The sequence below is a fragment of the Centroberyx affinis genome, unplaced genomic scaffold (assembly GCF_046629955.1).
Source record: "Centroberyx affinis isolate AG114_WGS23_722 - 3 ecotype Tasmania unplaced genomic scaffold, CSIRO-AGI_Caff_v1 ptg003978l_1, whole genome shotgun sequence".
Classification (NCBI taxonomy): domain Eukaryota; kingdom Metazoa; phylum Chordata; class Actinopteri; order Beryciformes; family Berycidae; genus Centroberyx; species Centroberyx affinis.
Window position 1 is genome coordinate 18,834 of NW_027281797.1, and position 20,691 is coordinate 39,524.

General features: G+C 43.2%; 1 protein-coding gene across 1 annotated transcript; it reads left to right on the forward strand.

Annotated features, from left to right (window-relative positions):
* The first annotated feature begins 15,872 nt into the window (after positions 1–15,872).
* On the forward strand, positions 15,873–18,207 carry LOC139663305 (frizzled-7-A-like). The gene has a single exon (XM_071541940.1). The coding sequence runs from the start codon at positions 16,531–16,533 to the stop codon at positions 18,202–18,204; it is 1,674 nt and encodes a 557-aa protein (XP_071398041.1). The 5' UTR covers positions 15,873–16,530; the 3' UTR covers positions 18,205–18,207.
* Positions 18,208–20,691: the final 2,484 nt, after the last annotated feature.

Sequence of the window (20,691 nt, forward strand, 5' to 3'; positions counted from 1 at the left end):
AAAGAAAAAGAAAGAAAGAAAGGCCATTAGGGAGAAAATTACAATATTGAAATATTAATTTGTTTCGCCTCTATTTTGCCCAAACGATGTCTGTTCCTGTCATGTAGAAATCTGTGTAAGCGTAAAAAAAAAAAAAAAGATTTTGTACACAGTAGTTGCATGTGTGTACGCTCACACACACACACACACACACACACACACACACACACAGGTGCTATATCGGTGTATAGATGTAAATTTGTGCGTTTGTGTATTCCTCTGTGTGCGTTTTACGTGTTCGTGTACGTTTACGTGGATATGTATGAGTGCTGGTGTGTGTGTGTGTGTGTGTGTGTGTGTGTGTGTGTGTGTGTGTGTGTGTGTGTCAGATAGTGGTAGAGACTGAATAAATGAAACATGAGGCCAGAGAGTGTGTCTGCTGCTGCCTCAGAATATGAATGTCTCTCTACATCCTTTCATCTCTCACTCTGTAACTGGCGTTGAGCTGATCTGCAGCGAGAGCAACAGACCCTCCACGGACTCTCGCTTTCTGTCTGTCGCTCTCTCTCTGCCTGTCTCTCTCTCTCTCTCTCTCTCTCCAATTCTGTTCAATTCAGTATGCTTTACTGCCATGAATGTTAAAATTAACAATATTGCCAAAGCTTCAATTAGGAGATTTGGTAAAATAAAACCCCCAAAAGAACAGAATAATCAATAAACGTTAAGTGACAAAAGTAAACAACTTCTCTCTCTCTTTCTGTATTGATCTCTCTTTGTCCCTCTGTCTTTCTCGCTGTCTATGTCTCTCTTTCTGTCTCTCTCTTCTTGTCTCTCTATCTGTCTCAGTCCGTCTCTTACTTTCTGTCTCTCTGTCTTTCTCTCTTTTGCTGTTTCTGTCTCTCTTGCTTTCTTTCTCTTTCTCACTGTCTTTCTCGCTGTCTGTCTCTCTTTCTGTCTCTCTCTTCTTGTCTCTCTATCTGTCTCAGTCCGTCTCTTACTTTCTGTCTCTCTGTCTTTCTCTCTTTTGCTGTTTCTGTCTCTCTCGCTTTCTTTCTCTTTCTCGCTGTCTCTCTTTCTGTCTCTCTCTTTCTTCTTGTCTCTCTATCTGTCTCAGTCCATCTCTTACTTTCTGTCTCTCACTCTGTCTTTCTCTCTCTTGCCGTTTCTGTCTACCTCTCGCTTTCTTTCCATCTTTCACACTGTCTTTCTCGCTCTCTCTAGCTGTATCTCTCCCTCTTTCTTTTAGTTTATCTTTCTCTCAGTCTCTCTTGCTCTCTCTGTCTCTCTATCCGTCCTTCTGTCTCTCCCTCTCTGTCTCTGTTTCTGTCTATTTCTCAGTCTAGCTCTCTCCCGCTGTCAATTTCAATCAGCTTTATTGGCATAACAAACAATTCTTATGGTCCCAGAGCTTACATAATTCATGATAACAATAGTTAATAATTATAAACGAACAAAATAATTAATAATTCAAACAAACAGTAAAAAGCTGTAAAAGAATGTAGGTCGAAACAGATCATGTAATCACATTAATTATCATCTTGGCGAATACACAGTGTTTATGGATTATTCTGGAGATAAATATGTCTCGCTGTCTTCCTGTCTCTCTCTCTCTCTCTCTCTCTCTCTCTCTCTCTCCCTCATTTACCCTTCATTCCTTCCTCCTGTCCTGTAACTGCCATCTGTGCTTCCTCTCATGTTAGTTTATCTACGTTGTCTCGGTTCATTATGTGCAGAAGAAGAGACACATGCATTTCTCTACTGATCGACGAAACGCTTTTACATCTCCGAAAAGTCTCAGAAGACTTGAAAAAAATACATTAGCATTAGCAGTGTGGTTTTGAAATGATGAAAAAAAAATTTGAATGGGTTTTAATGGTGGATGTGGTCATGAAACTAACAGTGTGTTAAAGATTCATATAAAAAATTTACTTTGAGTAGAAAAATGTACGATTTTTTTTACTTTTACTTGACTATACGGAGTCAAACCTAGCTTGAATTTGCTGTCCCGGCTAACAATGACATCTAAAATAAAAAGACATGGATATGAAAATAAAGTTTGTAAGGCGACATGTTCCATTTCTTCCATTTCTTCCAGTGATACATATGATTTAAGTTTCAAAACTGAAGTCAGTTGAAGTTTTGACAGAACAGCAGTAAAACTAGCTTGCGCAAAATGTTAGCATTTTGTGAATCGTACAGCAAAGCAGGGCAACTTTCCTTCAATATAGTAAATGTTCTTTCTTTTCTGTCTCTCCTGTACGTTTACATCCTGTAAGTTTAAGTTTGTTTTGTTTTTTATTGTTTTTGAAGTTGGGATGTTTTGACAGAACAGCAGTAAAACTAGCTTGTACAAAATGGTGTGTAGCTATCATTGTGTGAATTGTACAACAAAGCAGGGAAGCGAACGTCAACTTTCTTTCTTTATTTCTAGTCAACTTTCTTTCTTTTCTGTCTATCCTGTAAGTTTACAGTGAACTTGCTGCCACCCTGCCTTGTGTTTTTTTTATTTTATTGTTTTTGAAGTTGGGACATTTTGACAGAACAGCAGTACAACTAGCTTGCGCAAAATGTAGCTATCATTGTGTGAAGCATACAACAAAGCAGGGCAGCGAACGTCAACTTTCTTTCTTTCTTTCTAGTCAACTGTCTTTCTTTCTTTTCTGTCTATCCTGTAATTGAACTTGCCGCCACCCTGCCTTGTGTTATATAGTTTTTGAAGTTGGGAGGTTTTGACAGAACAGCAGTAAAACTAGCTTGCGCAAAAGGGCGTGTATCGTTGCGTGAATCGTACAAACAAAGCGACAGTCAACTTTCTTTCTTTCTTTTCTGTCCATCCTGTAAGTCTACAGTGAACTCGCCGCCACCCTACACCCTTATGTTTTTCTGTTTCTTTTCGTATGGGTTTTGTTTGCGTGTGACAGTGCGATTAATCCAAGATGGCTGCCGTCGCACCGCTAAGTTTACATAAGCTTTGTAAAACACGGGGTCGAACTCGGCTCTCGTCTCGCCCTCCTCACCCGACACTCGCTCTCGCTTTCCGACCGGCCACATCACAGCTTTTCTGTCATGGGACTGCAGCGCTGCGTCGTATTTGCGAGCAATAAATCATTCTTTCTTCACCCCCTTTTTTTTTTTTTTGCCCCGGAGGCCCCCCGGCGGTTCCTATGTTTTGGGGAGGAGATGTACTCTTGGCCCCCGTAATGTGGGGACTCTGTCAACTGTGGAGGGATTTGAGCCAGCTGCCCCCCCCCCCAATCCACCCCCTCCCCCCCCCTTCCCTATATTCCTGCTCTTTCCTTTCCTTCCCTTGGCTTTCCTCTCCCCCTTCCATTTCTTTTCCTCTCATTTCCTTTCCTTTCCTTTCCTTTCTCCTCCCCTTTCCTCACCTTTCATTTCCACTGCCTTGCTTTGCTTTGCTTTGCTTTTCTTCCCTTTCCTTTTCTCCTCTCCTTCCCTAGCCTCTCCTTCCCATCTCTCATTTTCTTTCCTTTCCTTTCCTTTCCTTTCCACTTCTCCTTTTCTTGCCTTTCCTTTCCTTTCACCTCTCATTTTCTTGCCTTTCCTTTCCTTTCCTTTCCTTTCCACCTCTCCTTTTCTTGCCTTTCCTTTCCTTTCTCCTCTCCTTTTCTTGCCTTTCCTTTCACCTCTCCTTTTCTTGCCTTTCCTTTCCTTTCACCTCTCATTTTCTTGCCTTTCCTTTCCTTTCGGCCTCTCCTTTTCTCTCATTTTCTTGCCTTTCCTTTCCTTTCGGCCTCTCCTTTTCTCTCCTTTTCTTGCCTTTCCTTTCCTTTCCTCCTCTCCTTTCGTCGCCTTGCCTCACCTTTCCTTTCCTTTCCTGTCCTTTCCTTTCCACCTCCACCTCTCACCTCGCTTTCCTTTCCTTTCTTTCTCTCCTTTTCTTGCCTTGTCTTTCCATCTCTCCTTTCCTCACCTTTTCTTTCCTTTCCATTCCTTTCCTTTCCACCTCTCCTTTTCTCACCTCGCCTTTCCTTTCCTTTCCTTTCCTTTCCTTTTCACTCCTCTCCTCTCTTTTCCGAGCGAGATAACCCCTTCGGCTAAGTATATTCTTTACATACAGTTTGTGTTTGCGTGAGTGCGGAAAAAAAAAAAAGAGACAAAAAGTGCAAGAGGGAAACAAAGACAGAGATTAAATAAAAGAGCGAGAGCGCGCAGCCGAGATGGAGAGAGAGAGAGTGACACATTGGTACCAGCCGAGGCGGCGTTTGATGCCGGAGCGCTTTGCCCTAAAAAGGTCCTATGGCGCCGGCGGTGTTTGGGTTAGTGGCATGGCGTGTTTATGCTCCATGTGCAGGGAGAAGTTACGGTTGTGAGATATCCAGGGTCATGACTGCAATCCTTTCCTTTGCTTCGCATTTGTCAAATAAATAGTGACATAGGCTCGGTTCATTCTCATTGTACCGAGGTGGAAAAGTGGCTTTGGACGTTCTGAAGTGTTGGCGGTAAAATATCTGTCCGACTCGACCTCCAAGAAATGACGCGCACGCTGTCTCTCCGGTGTTAAAGTCCCTGTTGCTGTGTTATATGGCCAGTAGTTGGTGCGTTACAATATTGCCTAGTGTATTTTAGTTGGTGCATACGTGAAATATGGCCAATATTATTAGAAAAGAAAGTAAACTAGAATGAGAGAGAGAGTGTGTGTGTGTGTATTACAGTATATAGTAACAGTGGAGTGTGAGTGCAAGAGCATGACACAGGATTTTCTTCCCAAAATGATGTCCAACATTTAAATAAAGCCTTTTTCATGTACATAACAATACAAATACATATATATCTATATATATATGAACATACACATAGCCACATGTTCTCATATATATACATTACATACAGTATATTCACAATTACATACACTGAGGATATCAAATAAAGCATTTGATTACTACTCTACAAACGTTTAAAAACAGATTAAAGGACGATTTAAAGGTCCCATATCGTCCACTTTCCAAAGTTTTATTTTGTGTCTTAAGGTCCATTCAAAGCTGTGTGTGTGGTGTCATGTACCAAAAACAATCTCAATCCATCTTTACACGTTCATTTTCCAGCATCTCTCTGAGCCTTACCAAGAACAGGCTGTTTCTGGCTACTGTGTCTTTAAGGCTCATTAATATTAACGACCCCTCTGTTCCGATTGGCTAACCGTTTCAAGAGTGAAACGTGAGACACCGTGGCCCGGCAGCTACAGGTAGGGAAAACTCTCCAGTAATAAACAATGACAACCGCCCAACCGCTTTGAAAAAAACACTTTGTTAGTCTATTATTTCTTACAAAAATGCTAATGAGCGAACCTTTGTGACGCCACAAAGTTACGGAAGTCCAAACGGCTCGTTTAGAGGCTCGCTTTTCTAATATGGATTGTGTGGATTTAGTTGGCGACCGTGCGTTTTGATACTTTCACCATGTTTAGATAGACCATCCAACTGCTTTATCATCACAGAGGCAAGGGGAAGCCTGTTTTACACCATATGGGACCTTTAAGCATAGTAGGTAAAGTTTAGTAGGTATAGTTTGGATCCTCTGTAATACATAATGAGATATTAAAAGATGAACTACAGGTAGTGACTTTTTTTTCCAAAATGGATATTGGCATTTAGGAAATTAAATTTTCACGTACAAACAGCATACTGTATAAGCAGCACGGTGCTTTTGCCGGACGAAAACCACACATCTGAGCAAATTCACTTTCAGGAATGAAGACTTGTTTACTTCCTCGCTGATGCACGTGTATATTTTAGGTTACACAAGTCTTCACGGGTTTCAAAGGCCCGGGGGTTGATGAAACGCTCTCTATACATAAATAACCACACAAATGTCCAGCTAAAAGACGTTTAAATATAAAAGTGAAACCCCAAAATTGCAGGTACGTGCGTTTTGGATGTCTTGCATCGCAGTAGGAAATCCGACATGGAGTTGATTAGTCGGATACAGGCAGAGGATGAGAGAGGTAGGAGGGTCAAATCGCTCCAGATGTACATTCCTGTCTCTCTTAGTTTATCTGTGGAGGAGCCAGCGTGACCTCGCGACCTCTCGCTGACCCCACATAACCTACATTCTCCCACAGGTCGGATCCCACCAGCCTCAGGGTGTGGCGTACTGTATGTGTGTGTGTGTGTGTGTGTGTGCGGAGGGATGTTGTAATGCTTTAATTAAAATCAGATTTGTATCCTATTCGCCCCGTGAGTCAAAGTTACTCTGACAAATTTCCCACAGGGGGGAAACCCAGGAGAGTTTGCACAGAAAACATCTGATCAAGGAAAAAGATAGCAGCGAGATAGCAGAGGAAAAAGGAAAAAAAAGAAGAGTTGAAGATAAAGTGAAGGAAGATATCATATGAAGAGTTTGGTTCCAGATCGAGATAATATCTGCCATTGGAAAATTGTGACGCTTTAACCCTGCAAAGAGTGATTATAGAACAAAACCAAAAATCTAACAGAAGTCTCACAGCATTTTGTGAAATGAACAAGAACTCTGAATCACAGATTACATTTTGTGGACACAAATTATCTGAAGATTATATTCCTCTACCTTGAAATGATTATGTGACAATAGCGTTAACTGGACTCTCCATTTTCACCTGTTTGTCATGTGTAAAGGTTAGCTAACGGTTAGGCTTAGGCAAGTGAAACGGTTTGGCGGAGGTTAGGTTAAGGTTTTGGTCATGGATAAATAAGAAAAAACTTGAAAATGAAAAACTGAAAATGAAAACTTCCAGTAGAAAGTTTTTGGTATGAGTTCACTGCAAAAACGGACAAATTTGTTAAGTTATTTTATCTTGTATCCAGACTTATCAAGCTTATTTTAAGATTTTTCTTCCTGCACTGGCAGATAATTTTACAGATTTCAACAAATTTGACTTGTTTTCCCCAGGAGAATGTAACTTGTTTCAGGACATTTACTTAAAAAAAGTGAAATTGTCTTGGAGAAAGTTTCTTGTTTCCAGATTTTCTTCATTGTTTTATGATGATTTCTTGAAAGAAGAAGTCATATTGGCATGAATCAAGTGAAATTTACTGAAACCAGCAGGTTATCTGCAAGTGCAGTGAGAGAATTTGACTAAAAATATCCTGAAATAAGATGATAGGTCTGGAAACAAGAAAAAATCACTGGACAGCTTGCTATTTTTTGCGGTGTAGGGGACTGAAGGTAAATGTCTCCGCCCTCAATCATTTGTGTTTTTTAAGACTATGTAATAATAAACATCAGAAAACAAAACTGATATATACAGTAGAATTTCAGTGAAGTTTTTGTTGTTCTAACACCTACTGTGGCTGACATTTATAAGGAGTCAAGCTGTGGTTTGATCATCAGAAAGTTATCAACTTTAAAGCGTGTGTGTGTGTGTGTGTGTGTGTGTGTGGAGGAGGGGTTCGCAGTTCTGCTTTGAGGAGGCCTAATCCAGCCGTGACCCTGCGGTGACCTCCTCTCTCTCCACCACATGACTCTGAGAGAGAGAGAGAGGGAGAGAGACAGTTGTTTTACATTATCAGTGATTATGTGCCATTGTACAGTTTTCAACCCAAATCATTTATCATCTGATCATGGTTTGAATGTATAAGCTGCTGGTTTTGGAAACTTTACATTTTGTGTATCGCTGACTGTCCTGCCAGGAAAGTAAAGTAGAACTGAAATTGAATTAAGAGGAACAAAGGGAGGCATGGAGAGAGAGAAGTTTACTATGAAAGGCAGAGAGAGAGAGACAGAAAGAGAGAGAGAGGGAAAGAGAGACAGAGGGAAAGAGAGTGGTAGAGAGGGACATTATTAGATATAGGAAGAGAGAGAGCTAGGCTGAGAAATAGACAGATAGAAACAGCAAGAGAGAGACAGAAAGAAAGACAGCGAGAAAGAGATAGACAGAGAGAGAGAGAGACAGAGGGAAAAAGAGAGGTAGAGAGAGAGAGACCCAAACTTTCCATCCCATGTTTCCTCCCGTTCCTTTAATGGCTTTCGTTTACACACTAATGCAACTATTACCAATACTGCAAGGAATGGAAAAGCTTTTAAAATTTTTTTACGTGATTCCATAATTTGATAATTCCCCAAAATAATCCGATTTACATGAGTGTCGTCTGTATTTCCATTATCCATTTTTTGGGAGAAAAAAACTTGTTGCCTTCCCTTCCACTATCACATTTTTTGATCACAGTTCAAGAAATGCAACTAAGGTGTACAGTGCAAAGAAAATCTCCATCTTAAGTCATTCAGTCTATTATTGAGTCTTAAAATCATAATTTTCTTAAAATAAGTGAAAAAAAAATCTGCCAGTGGTGTTAGATAATTTCACTCTGTCCCAGTTACATCTCATCCCCAGCAACTGGGACCAGTGCGCCTCTATACTGGGGAGAAAAAAAGCGCTATTACAGCACTGACTGTGATGGAGTAAAAATTCAAAACACCCTGTTCCCTTCATTTGCCCTACAGGCTGTGCAACACTGTCGTTGGGTGCGTTGGATTCTCACTCCCTCTCCTCTCCTCTCCCCCTCCCTCGATTTACATATGGAGATGGGAGCCGGGACTCACGCTGCCCCGGCTATGATCTATTTTTAAAACCCTCCCTGACACGGAGAAGAGGGGGGATTTGTTTTATTTTTTTTCTCTCTTTTTTTTTTTTTTTTCTTAAATATAATTCACGACGGAGAGTTGAATTAATCAATAACCGAAGCACATCCGCAGGAGATGCCGCCGATACATGATTAATTGATCGGTCGCTGGGTTTAATTTTTTTATTAGGGAGAGAAAGAGAAAGAGAGAGAGACAGAAAGAGACATATAGGGAGGGAGAGAAAGAGACAGATAGGGAGAAAGAGAGAGAGACAGAAAGAGACATATAGGGAGAGAGAGAGAGAGAGAACGAGGCAGATAGGGAGAGAGAGAGACAGAAGACAGACAGGGAGGGAAAGAGAGAGAGACAGAAAATGAAAGATAGGGAGAGAGAGGGAGAGAGAGAGAACGAGACAGATAGGGAGGGAGAGAGAGAGAGACAGACAGAAAGAGACAGATAGGGAGAGAGAGAGACAGACAGACAGAAAGAGACAGATAGGAAGAGAGAGAGAGAGACAGATGGGAAGAGAGAGAGAGAGAGAGACAGAAGACAGACAGGGAGAGAGAGAGACAGAAAGAGACAGATAGGGAGAGAGAGAGAGAGACAGATGGGAAGAGAGAGAGAGAGACAGAAGACAGACAGGGAGAGAGAGAGACAGAAAGAGACAGATAGGGAGAGAGAGAGAGAGACAGAAGACAGACAGGGTGAGAGAGAGGGAGAGGCATACAATACACATGAGAGAGAGAGACAGAAAGAGAGAGAGAGACAGGTTGAAGGCTAAAATGCCTCAGTTTTAATGAATCCTCACTCTCAGTGTGCTGATGTGAAATTAAAAAGCAGACTCCAGCTCCAGTACACTCCTGCCCTCCGCTTTCTGTCAATCTATCGGTTAACAGCAATTAACAGAAGTGACAGGGCGGCCTAGCGGTTCGACAGGACGTCCCGGAACGGAAAGGCCGCACGTTCGATTCCCTGCGACAGTCAAAATGTGTCTGTTAGCATCCATACCTCCTTGAAATAGACACTGAAACCTGTGTGTACTCACTGTAAGTCACTATGGGTAAGAGCTGGACCTTAGTATTCTTCGGATCTATTGGCCTTGTACGTGTCGCGGGTCGACCTCATTCCATCACAAATGTCCGGCCCAATCAAATCTCTCCCCTTTCCTGCCCAATCAGCCGTCGGCGGACAGAGGGTCGGGGAATCCGCTGTGACCGCGGCACACAGGAGCGGCGCCGCTTCTCTCTTTTTTCACTCAATGCACTTTCACAGAAATTTTTTGGGGCCAATTTTCAGCGCGGCTATATTTCTTTTCCACGGCCGCGGCATTGAATACGGCGGGGCGAAACTAGGACAGTGGATGGTGCCGCCGTGAAATTTCTATTTGCGGCGTACAATGGAGGCGGCTCCGGCGGTCAGCGGCGAGAAGACTGTGGCGGTGGCGGCGCCGGGCAGCTATGACTTCTGGGTAAAGTGTGGAGCTGTGGAGCAAGGGCGTTGCTGAAAAAAAAAGGGGCATACAGGCTCAGCAAGTCTTCCCTGGGTAAATAAAGGTTAAAGAAACAAAAACACAGTGATTCTCAGTGTTAACCCCCCCCCCCACCCTCCCTCCACCCCTCCTCCCCTCCTCCCCTCCTCCCTTTCTCCTGGGTGACAAAGGAGAGCAGATGCCAGGGGAGAGAGCCCACCTACACAGCTCCTGTGGTTGCCATAACAGTGTTAAGTATAGCACACTGTTGCCATTAGCAGACAGCAGAAAACACAGCGCTGTGGAAAAGGTGCAGAGGAACGGCATCGACGGAGAGATATTATTATTATTATTGTCTGACAAATGCTGCAGCTTCTTCTACTTCTTCTTCTTCTTCTTCCTCTTCTTCTTCTTCTTCTTCTTCTCCCTGCTGAGGGGAGAAGAAGAAGAAGAAGCAGCTGCAGCATTTGTCAAACATCCGTAGTACTGTAGTACAAGTACTGTACTTAAGTACAATTTTGAGATACTTTACTTGAGTATTTCCATTTGATGCTACTTTATACTTCCACTCCACTACATTTCAGAGGGAAATATTGTACTTTCCACTCCACTACATTTATTTGACAGCTTTAGTTACTTTTCAGATGGAGATTTGACACAATGGAAAACATAACAAGCTTTTAAAATACAACACATTACACAAAGATTAAACCAGTGGTTTCCAACCTTTTTGTCTTTTGACGTCTTACAAAAAGCAGTGTGTAGTCGGGGTCACATTTCAGATGTCTATGAGTTGTTAACAGCTCCACCAAATAGTGATTTTTTCCCTCTAAACCTCACATGGTTTCATTTCAATAAATGTTCAAAAGATCCAAAATTTAAGCAAAAATCAAAGATGGATTGGTACTTTTACTTAAGTAAAGGATCAGAGTACTTCTTCCACCACTGGTGAATATACGCAAACTTTTAAAACGTCAAGTAAAATCTGAATTGCAGTGTTAAGTGAGTCTATAAAGTGAGTTTATAAAGCACATTTAAAGTAATAATCCAAACAACATTTCCATGTAAATAAATGTCTGTTTTTACTATTCTCTATCTGATTGTTGTAACAAAACAGTGATTTAACCTACATATATCCAGCTGATGAAAGCTTTTCCATTGTTAGTTCGAAACTCCCGGTGTCTGGTAGCTCTTTCCTGGGAAAAATCCTCTGCTGCACAAAGTGATGTGTTTTATGTTTCTAGTTTGTTTGGAATAAACAGAAGAAAAAGAACTGGGTTAGTTAGGGCAGAATTACAACTAACAAAGTGTGTTTTGGCCATGCTTTGTGTCTGATTGTGACCATTATAATGTGAAAAAACAATTTGATTTATGTCGGAGGAGAGGAAGAGATGGATTCATGCGACGTGAATCAAGTGCATTATGGGAAATGAAGTTCTACTTGATCTCTGCGATGTTCATGACATGAAAACTTGTGTATTTGTGGTTGAATTGCCTCCAAATTCTACAAGTGGGAAGAGATCCTGATATCCTTTGACATACTGGGAAGCCAGAACGGTTTGCTTATATTATTATAAGCAAATGATTATATTATTTATATCTATATTGCTTATCTTCATAGTTTTCTAGTGTTATATTTATCTATATCTTTATTACCTTATTCCTGTACTTTGTTTTGCCATTGTACTGTGCACTGCTGCTGTGGCACCCGAATTTCCCCTAGGGGATCAATAAAGTGCAATGTAATCTAATCTAATCTAATTTTCTAGTTTTGTCTATACCGGATGTGACGTTAACTTTACCCCCCTATCTGTAGAGTTTTCCCAGTGTGACATGAATTCAAAATGGTGGGAATAAGGTTTCTTTAGGAATTTAACCTCATGCAGTAGTAGCACTCATTCTAGGTTGCTCTGGATAAGAACTTCAGCTAAATCGCTAAAATGTAAAATGTAGAGAAACGAGTGTAAAGCAATGGCTGGTGAGGTGGGATTTGAGGAAGACTGTAAACTAAATAAATGAGTGTTTAATCTGGACCTGAATGCAGAGACAGAGGCTGATTCTCCGACACTGGCAGGAGGCTGATTTCAAAGGCAAAGGAGGCTCTATAGGAGGCTTAGTTGTTGTATATAGATAGATGCATGTTGCCTTTAGACTTGTAATGCATGTCAAACACCAGGATGAGTCACGCAGCCGTGTCTCTCCCATTTGGTTTCAAAGCCAAGTCTGCTGCGTGTGTGTGTGTGTGTGTGTGTGTGTGTGTGTGTGTGTGAGTGTGTGTGTGTGGGAGTGTTTATGATTACACAGGTAGACTCGTTCAGAAACTGTAGTATAACTTAAAATACTTTATCCCTCTCTTTCTCTCTCACACACACACACACACACACACACACTGGAGCGCTTCACATGCTCAATCAAGAGACCTCATTTGCAGCTCACTTCCAGCCCCGAGTCAAAAGCATTCCCATGCGTCGATATGCATGGAGGACTCGGCGTGGTTATGCGTTATAAATACATAGCTTGTATTTGCGGGCCTCGGGGGCCTCTGCTGCTCCGCGGCTCTCCGAAGAGACCGGGAGAGGGAGGAGGAGGAGGAGGAGGTGGGAGGGAACGCTCCGGTTTCTCTGGGAGTCTCAGTGGGAAAACAGAGCGGAGAAGAAAGAAACCCGGTCCGGACTGAATCATCCACACAGGCCGCTTCCTCTCCGCAGGCTGTGCCAGCTCTGTGGACTGGTACACCTCCTCAACATGGACCAGTGGCATATACATAAAACTAGCCTTATATCAACACATGAGGACTTCATAGACCCAACAGTTATCACATTAGCTAACTATCTTAGGAACAACAACTGCTTGAGTTTAGCAGCGAAGCTAGCTAGCTTACTAGCTAGATTCTGGTAGCTGTTTGGGGCTAAATATGATAAATGGGAACCTATATCTCTTTTGATTCACTTAAATTCAATTCAATTCAGTTCACCTTTATAGTCATTATACAGTGTTGAGTACATGTACAACGAAAAGTGGACTGTGACCTCCCAAACGGAGCAAATAGGCAAAGGAAAAGGGGCTTACCATATATTAAATAGCAATGAAATAGGATACAATACATCTAATAAAATAAAATAAATCTAGTAAGATAAAATAGGCTACCCTGGGCAACAATATATCTTATAAATAATAAAAACACAATAAAAATACAACTATTTTGAGGTAGCAAACAGATCAGTAGTGCAAAACAATAGCTGTCAATGAAGTAGTATGGTGAGGTGATGTGTGTGCGTGTGTGTGTGTGTGTGTGTGTGTAGTGTCTGTCTGTGAGTGTGTGTGGTGTCTGTGTGTGTGTGTAGGGGGGTTTATAAAATTCTTAAGATCCATTTGTTTTCTAATTCTTCCTTGCCAACCCTCATGATTTTTCCTTCATGCCCCCCCTCCCATGTTCTCCCATTGTGTCATTTCTCCCGATTTTCTCCCATATTTTCATCAAATTTTAAAATCTGCTCATTTGCTATATTTGTTAGAAGCAGTAACACAAACAATCTATAGGCGCTATACTATCACTGCTGTTTCCAAACGATCAACAAAATGTAGTCTCTATCGTTACATTATTAGTTCAGTGGTGGCTGGAGCCCAATGTGAAAAAACTGCAAAAAAGAATTGAGAGAGTTTGAATATGCAGATGTTTTTGTACTGTATTTTCACTGCTATTTTGTACACTAAAAGTCACCAGAGTGCAGGAAATAAGGTCTCTGAATCTTAAAATGTTTTCAAAATTGAGATTTTTTTGGAGATTTGTGGACTCTCAAGGTTGGCTAAGTTCTTATTTCTATGTTCTTTCTGTGTAATTTCTATATTCTGTGTTATTTTTCAGTGGGGAATCAGTGAAATGATCTTGGTACACAACAGCAGGGCAGAGCTGGGCTGGACTTGCCCTTCCAGGTAGAGTTTCCCACACTGAGTGTGATGTAAATTCAAAATGGCCACTGTGGGAATAAGGTCAATGGGTAGAGCAAGGCACAAACACTGTTCTCTCTCTGTTTCTCTCTCTCTCTCTCACACACACACACACACACACTCATACTCTCTATCTCTTTCACATCTACTTATACACACAGACACACACATACAAGTGTATGTACATACATATTCTCCAATCTTTCACACACCAAAACTCACGCATAGCCTACTCTCTCTCTCACTGACACACACACACACACACACACACACTCACACACACACACTAGCTCTCTTCCCTTCTCTCTCTCTCTCTCTCTCTCACACACATATTCTCCCATCTCTCTATCTCTGCTCCTCGCTCTCTCTCACACATATACATATTCTCTTTCTCGCTCACTCTCTCACACATAAAACCTCACACATTCTCTCTCTATCTCTCTCTCTCACACACACACACACACACACACACACACATAGACACACTCACACAAAGGCAAACAGCTGAGGAGTTTCAACCCATTTGTAGGATGGAGTTCTTGGCTCCCCCGACAGCCTCCACATACCACTGCTGTGACTTACCGGGGGCTGGCCTACATTCTCCATGCTACACAATGCTATAAATATGGCCGTTATTGTCGCAGTTTGTCACAGGCCTGGCATATGGCCTTAACTCTGGACAAGCTCTTGGCCCGCAACAGCACAGGGGGTCAGAGGATCAGAAATGACTTCATTAGGCCCCCAAAACGTTCTCATTGTTGCCGCTAATCTGCAGCTTTTGAGGGTATTTGTTTCAATCGAGAATGTTCTGTCGATATGTATTGTTAAATCTGTAGGCTTTTGTGATTAATTGACAAAGTTACGTTCATGTCACAAAGTTTCAAAGTAAGAAAAATAGAAATAAAGACTGTGAATACCTCATTTCTACCTCTAATGTGCAGCCTATATACATTTTTTCCACAGTATACTGTTGTATTCATATGTATGGTTTAACATGTCAGCTACACACACAAATTGACTAAGTTACATTTACATAATGAAGCTTCAAAGTAAGAAAAAAATTGAAAAACAGACTGTGGATATAGGTTTCAATTAAGCATAACCCACATACATTTTCCTTACACTTATAATGCTGTATGCTTACAAAAATCAGACATCTTTTTGTATCTTTTACAGTGAAAAAAGGTGTGTAAACTCGACTGGGTTAGCTGAATTTATAGGGGTTTTTATCCTCCATTACATCCCTGGTATCTATAGTAATCCTATAATACATTTTAGAACTGTACAAATATCACAGCAAAATTATAAACTACACGTTAGTGATACTATAGAAGATAAAAAATACCATAAAACACATTAAGGTCACTCAAAACTTACTATTGAGTGCCACAGATACACTATAAGTCCCTATAGGAATGTTATATAAATATTAAAGGATTATTATAGTGATACCATAGAAGATAAAAAATACCATAAAGTACATTAGATACATTATAGGTCCTTATAGGAATGTTATAGAAATTTTATATGAATATTACATAAGATAAAGTACAATAAGATCACTAAAAACTCACTATTGAGTGCTACAAACACAATATAAAGTTCCTACAGGAATATTATTGGAATATTATAGCAGATTTTTCTCTTCTGCTGTTACACTACTTTCCAAATTGCAAGTTACTGTGAAGGCAGTGTGGCGTTGTGGCCAAACTCCTGCGCAACGCCCCGCCCCCTCAGCCGCTCCGACCAATCGGCGACGGGCTGGGTGAGAAAACAAACCGTGCGATTGGACGAGCGGGGCGAGGGAGGGGAGTTTCAAGGCACCCCCTCCCCCCCCCCCCCTCCCCTGCAATGGAAGTCAAGGCGGTGAATAGCGGCGGGGCGCCTAGAAACCGGCCCAGACCGAGTTGAGTGTGTGGAGTCACTCTGATTAGTCTCCTCACTCCTGCAGACCTCGCCGAGGGAAAAATAACTAATGGAGCGGCGGTAGCGAGGTTTTAAACTAATACCGACTAACGTATTAACAAAGAAAACTTTTCACCACGCGCGTTTGGACACTTCGGTCGAGGGGAAAAGTGCTGCGGAGTTGTTGGGAGACGCGGATTTCTTTGCATGCGGTGTGTGGAAAGGCTGACGAGGACTCTCTTGGAAGAAATTACTTTCTATCGCCGCCTCCTGCCTTTTACAAATCCTCAAATTAAGGTCAGTGGACTCCCAAGAGTTAGCAACTTTTGTGTTTTTTTCATTTTTTACCCGCGAGATAGAAAGGATTTAATTCACTCGCCTCGGACTAAGAGTGGATTGGAGTATGAATAAATCCTGTAATCCACCATTTTCTTGGAGAGTTGTGGAAACTGCCGTGGAATAATAAGGAATGCAGCAGTGAACGCGTCCCTGAATCAGCCCGTTTTTACGCTCTTTTACGCACAACACACCGCCAGCACCGCGTCCAGGAGCAGGACTTAAGTTGTTGGGGTTTTTTTAATCTGTCGACGGTAAACGATTCAAGCTCCGGAGACCCGCGGCGAGTCTCCGTAAACTAGTCTACTTTTTTTTTCTTCTTCTCCGGGGTTGCTATCATGGCGGTAGGGAGAACCTGGCGGTGCGTTTGGATAACGGGCTGCGCTCTGGCGGTTGCGCTCCTCTTCCAGCCGTGCGCCAGCCAGTACCACGGCGAGAAGGGCATTTCCATACCGGAGCACGGCTTTTGTCAGCCCATCTCCATCCCCCTGTGCACGGACATCGCCTACAACCAGACCATCATGCCGAACCTGCTGGGGCACACGAACCAGGAGGACGCCGGGCTGGAGGTGCACCAGTTTTACCCGCTGGTGAAGGTCCAGTGCTCCATGGACCTGAAGTTCTTCCTGTGCTCCATGTACGCGCCGGTCTGCACGGTGCTGGAGCAGGCCATACCGCCGTGCCGGTCGCTGTGTGAGAGGGCAAGGCAGGGCTGTGAGGCGCTCATGAATAAATTTGGCTTCCAGTGGCCCGAGAGGCTGCGCTGTGAGAACTTCCCCGTCCACGGGGCAGGAGAGATCTGCGTGGGTCAGAACACGTCCGACTCCGACATCCCCACCTCGGACCCGACCCCCAACCTGCCCGAGCTCATGACCTTGCCGCCCTTCATCGGGCGCCCAGCCCAGCCCTTCTCCTGCCCCCTGCAGCTCCAGGTCCCCACCTACCTCAACTACCACTTCTTGGGCGTGAAGGACTGCGGCGCTCCCTGCGAGGTCTCCAAGCCCAACGGACTTATGTATTTCCGCGAGGAGGAGTTGAAATTTGGCAAGCTCTGGGTCGGTATCTGGTCCATCCTGTGCTGCGTGAGCACCCTGTTCACGGTGCTCACGTACCTGGTGGACATGAGGCGGTTCCGGTACCCAGAGAGACCCATCATCTTCCTGTCCGGCTGTTACTTCATGGTGGCCGTGGCCTACACCGCCGGCTTCCTGCTGGAGGACAAAGTGGTGTGTATCGATAAGTTCAAGGAGGACGGCTACAAGACGGTGGCCCAGGGCACCAAGAAAGAAGGCTGCACCATTCTGTTCATGATCCTCTACTTCTTCGGCATGGCCAGCTCCATCTGGTGGGTCATCCTGTCGCTCACCTGGTTCCTGTCCGCCGGGATGAAATGGGGCCACGAGGCCATCGAGGCCAACTCCCAGTACTTCCACCTCGCGGCATGGGCCGTGCCGGCGGTCAAGACCATCACCATCCTGGCCATGGGGCAGGTGGACGGCGACCTGCTCACCGGCGTGTGCTACGTGGGCATCTACAACGTGGACGCCCTGCGCGGCTTCGTCCTGGCGCCGCTGTTCGTCTACCTCTTCATCGGCACCTCCTTCCTGCTGGCGGGCTTCGTGTCGCTGTTCCGCATCCGCACCATCATGAAGCACGACGGCACCAAGACGGAGAAGCTGGAGAAGCTGATGGTGCGGATCGGCGTGTTCAGCGTGCTGTACACGGTGCCCGCCACCATCGTCATCGCCTGCTACTTCTACGAGCAGGCCTTCCGCGAGCAGTGGGAGCGGACGTGGCACATGCAGACGTGCAAGCGCTTCGCCGTGCCGTGCCCCGCCGGCAACTTCGCGCCCATGACGCCGGACTTCACCGTCTTCATGATCAAGTACCTGATGACCATGATCGTGGGCATCACGTCCGGCTTCTGGATCTGGTCGGGGAAGACGCTGCAGTCGTGGCGCAGGTTCTACAAGAGACTGAGCAACAACAACCAGGGGGAAACGACGGTGTAGGACTACGAGACCTGGGGGGGGGGAGGAGGGCCGGGTTTCGGGGGTGGGGGGCGAAAGCCAAGGAGTACCAGAAGTGGGGTTTGAATTAAAACCCGAGCATTTACTTGGACATATTGTGGACGTTGGACTCTTTAAAAAAAAAAAAAAACTTGTTGTTTTGTGGATAATGTCCCGTCTGGCTCAATGAGCCTTTGACTGAGCCTTTTGTTCACTAAGGGGACGGATGGAAATCTGGCATGTGGCTCCTCTGAATCCTCTTTCAAACCCTCAGACAAGAGCAAGAACTCAGTGGTACTATTGAAACATGCATACGAACCCTCGAGGACCACGCTGTGCCATATCCGAAAAGACTATTTTTATATTTTATCTGCAGTCACAATGACAATGTCTGTTTTTTTTCCGCCCCAAAATGATATGTCCACATTTTTAGCCGTTTTTATTTTTCATATGTGTACACTAATTGAAGAGAGAAACCGGATTATGAGCCCTTGAGAAATGAACCCATTGTGTGTCTGTGCCATTTCATGTCTGTTTCCCCCCCCCCCTCCCATTTTCCATCTTTTCATCCGTTAGAAAGACATGTTAAAGGTTTCGTAATGTGTTTTCTCCATCCTCATGATTCTGTATTTGCTATTTTCGCTGCTGACTTTGGTTCGACACGGACTAGCCCTGCGAGCATCCCAAAACAATCACATGTCACAGACTGAGCTGGCTGAGAAAACTCAATTAGGGTTACGTCACGCTTGTGTAGAAGCTGTAAGGAAATAAGCAAAACTGCCTCATTTATAGGTCAACATATTTTGTAAATATACTCTCTGAGAAGAACTTATGTATTTATGAGAATTTTAAAATCATGTTTTAAACAATGTTTTTTTTTTTTTGTTCTTTTTGATGCTACACGGCTTGTACCTGTACAGTTTTACAGAATAAAATGTTACAGTTTTTAAAATGCGTGCCTTCTCGAGTGTCATTGGTAAAATCTGATGCTTAGTCACAGCTACGCCTTCCAAACCTTAGAGTCTATTCACAGAGAGAAACCTGACGTAGAAACCAGGGCATTGACCTATTGTAGACGATGGAGACAATGTCATGAGGTTTTGGTTTGAATGCCTTTTTAGAGATTTTCAGTTTGTGTCTCAGTGCTTTGTTTGCAGATTCCATAGCTGTGCCCTTGGCCACAGTAAGCCTGTATTTTGGATATAACACTGATACACATATTTACTCTGGCAAATTACCATAGTGGTTTCTGGTAAAAGGGAGTATCAGCGTAAAAGTAGGCTTGCTCTGTCTCGGCAATGCCTCCAGACGGCTGATCCCTACTTTCCTGCTGAAATTTGATTCCTTTTTTTTTTCTGACTGCTCTCTTTTTTTTTTTTTTTTCAGCCCTCCTCCTTTTGTCCTGGCCCTAGAAAATGTTGGGAGTAACAAGGCAACCCTCTCTCTGTGCCTTATGTGTGTGTGTGTGTGTGTGTGTGTGTGTGTGTGCAACTGGAGAAGTGTAACTTACTACAGGGGCTATTACAGGCCGGAAAAGTATGGAAAACGAATTTGATCCGTTTCCAGGTCTGGGAAAGTTTGGGAATTGCACAAAAGAAAGTGTGGAAAAATGTAGCTGTTCAGTCCTGATGCGTGTAAATCTACTGATTTTATGCAGTTGTAGACTCGTCATTTCACATGTTGTGATATTTGATGTCAAGAATAGTCTTCAGTTAGAGAATAGGATGGTTTAGTTGGTTTAGTATCAGCAAACATCATGTTGAACACAGACCAAAATGTTCAAATTGAGTCACAAAATTGGCAAAAGTACGTAATTGTGCAAATGAAAAATGTGTAATTCAATGTCTTATTACAGGAGATGGTCTTTATGTAGGCTATTCTGCTGAATCTGGCTCCCAGGCCGAAGTCATAGGGCCGATGTTCTTTCCTACATTAATTTATTTAAGCCCGTCTAGCCCGGACACAGAAGCCTCCATTGAGCGGAAGTGGGGGGACATTATAACCTGTGGGAGCCGGCTCTAATCCGTGTCATGCTACGAGTTAAACCCATCGCTTAACTCTGCTGGTTCACAGCCGGGTTTCTCCAAAACGTGAGGGTCAAAGTTTTTTTTCCCTGTAGTTTTTTCCTGCCGCTGTAACTAGATTCTGGCCCCGCCGTTTTGCACATTTGCTCATGCTCTCCTCCAGAGCACGATGCGGGAATAAGATGAAATTTCATGATAAATAAGTAGTAAACAGTAAAGTAAGGAATGCAAGGGGTTAGAGCTGTAGTAAATGTTCCTGTGTCCCTAAAATGATCCTGCATGATAGAGAAGTGCTAAGAAATTAAATAAGAGCCAGGAACAAGATGAGTGTATTTTCATAGGCTTCCCACGGGCCTTGAAAATCCTTTTTAACAAACTAAAAGCTTTTTAAAATGAATGAATGACCATGAATACTTGAATTTTCTTTATTAAAATGGTATAGCACAGCACACAAATTCATCAATAT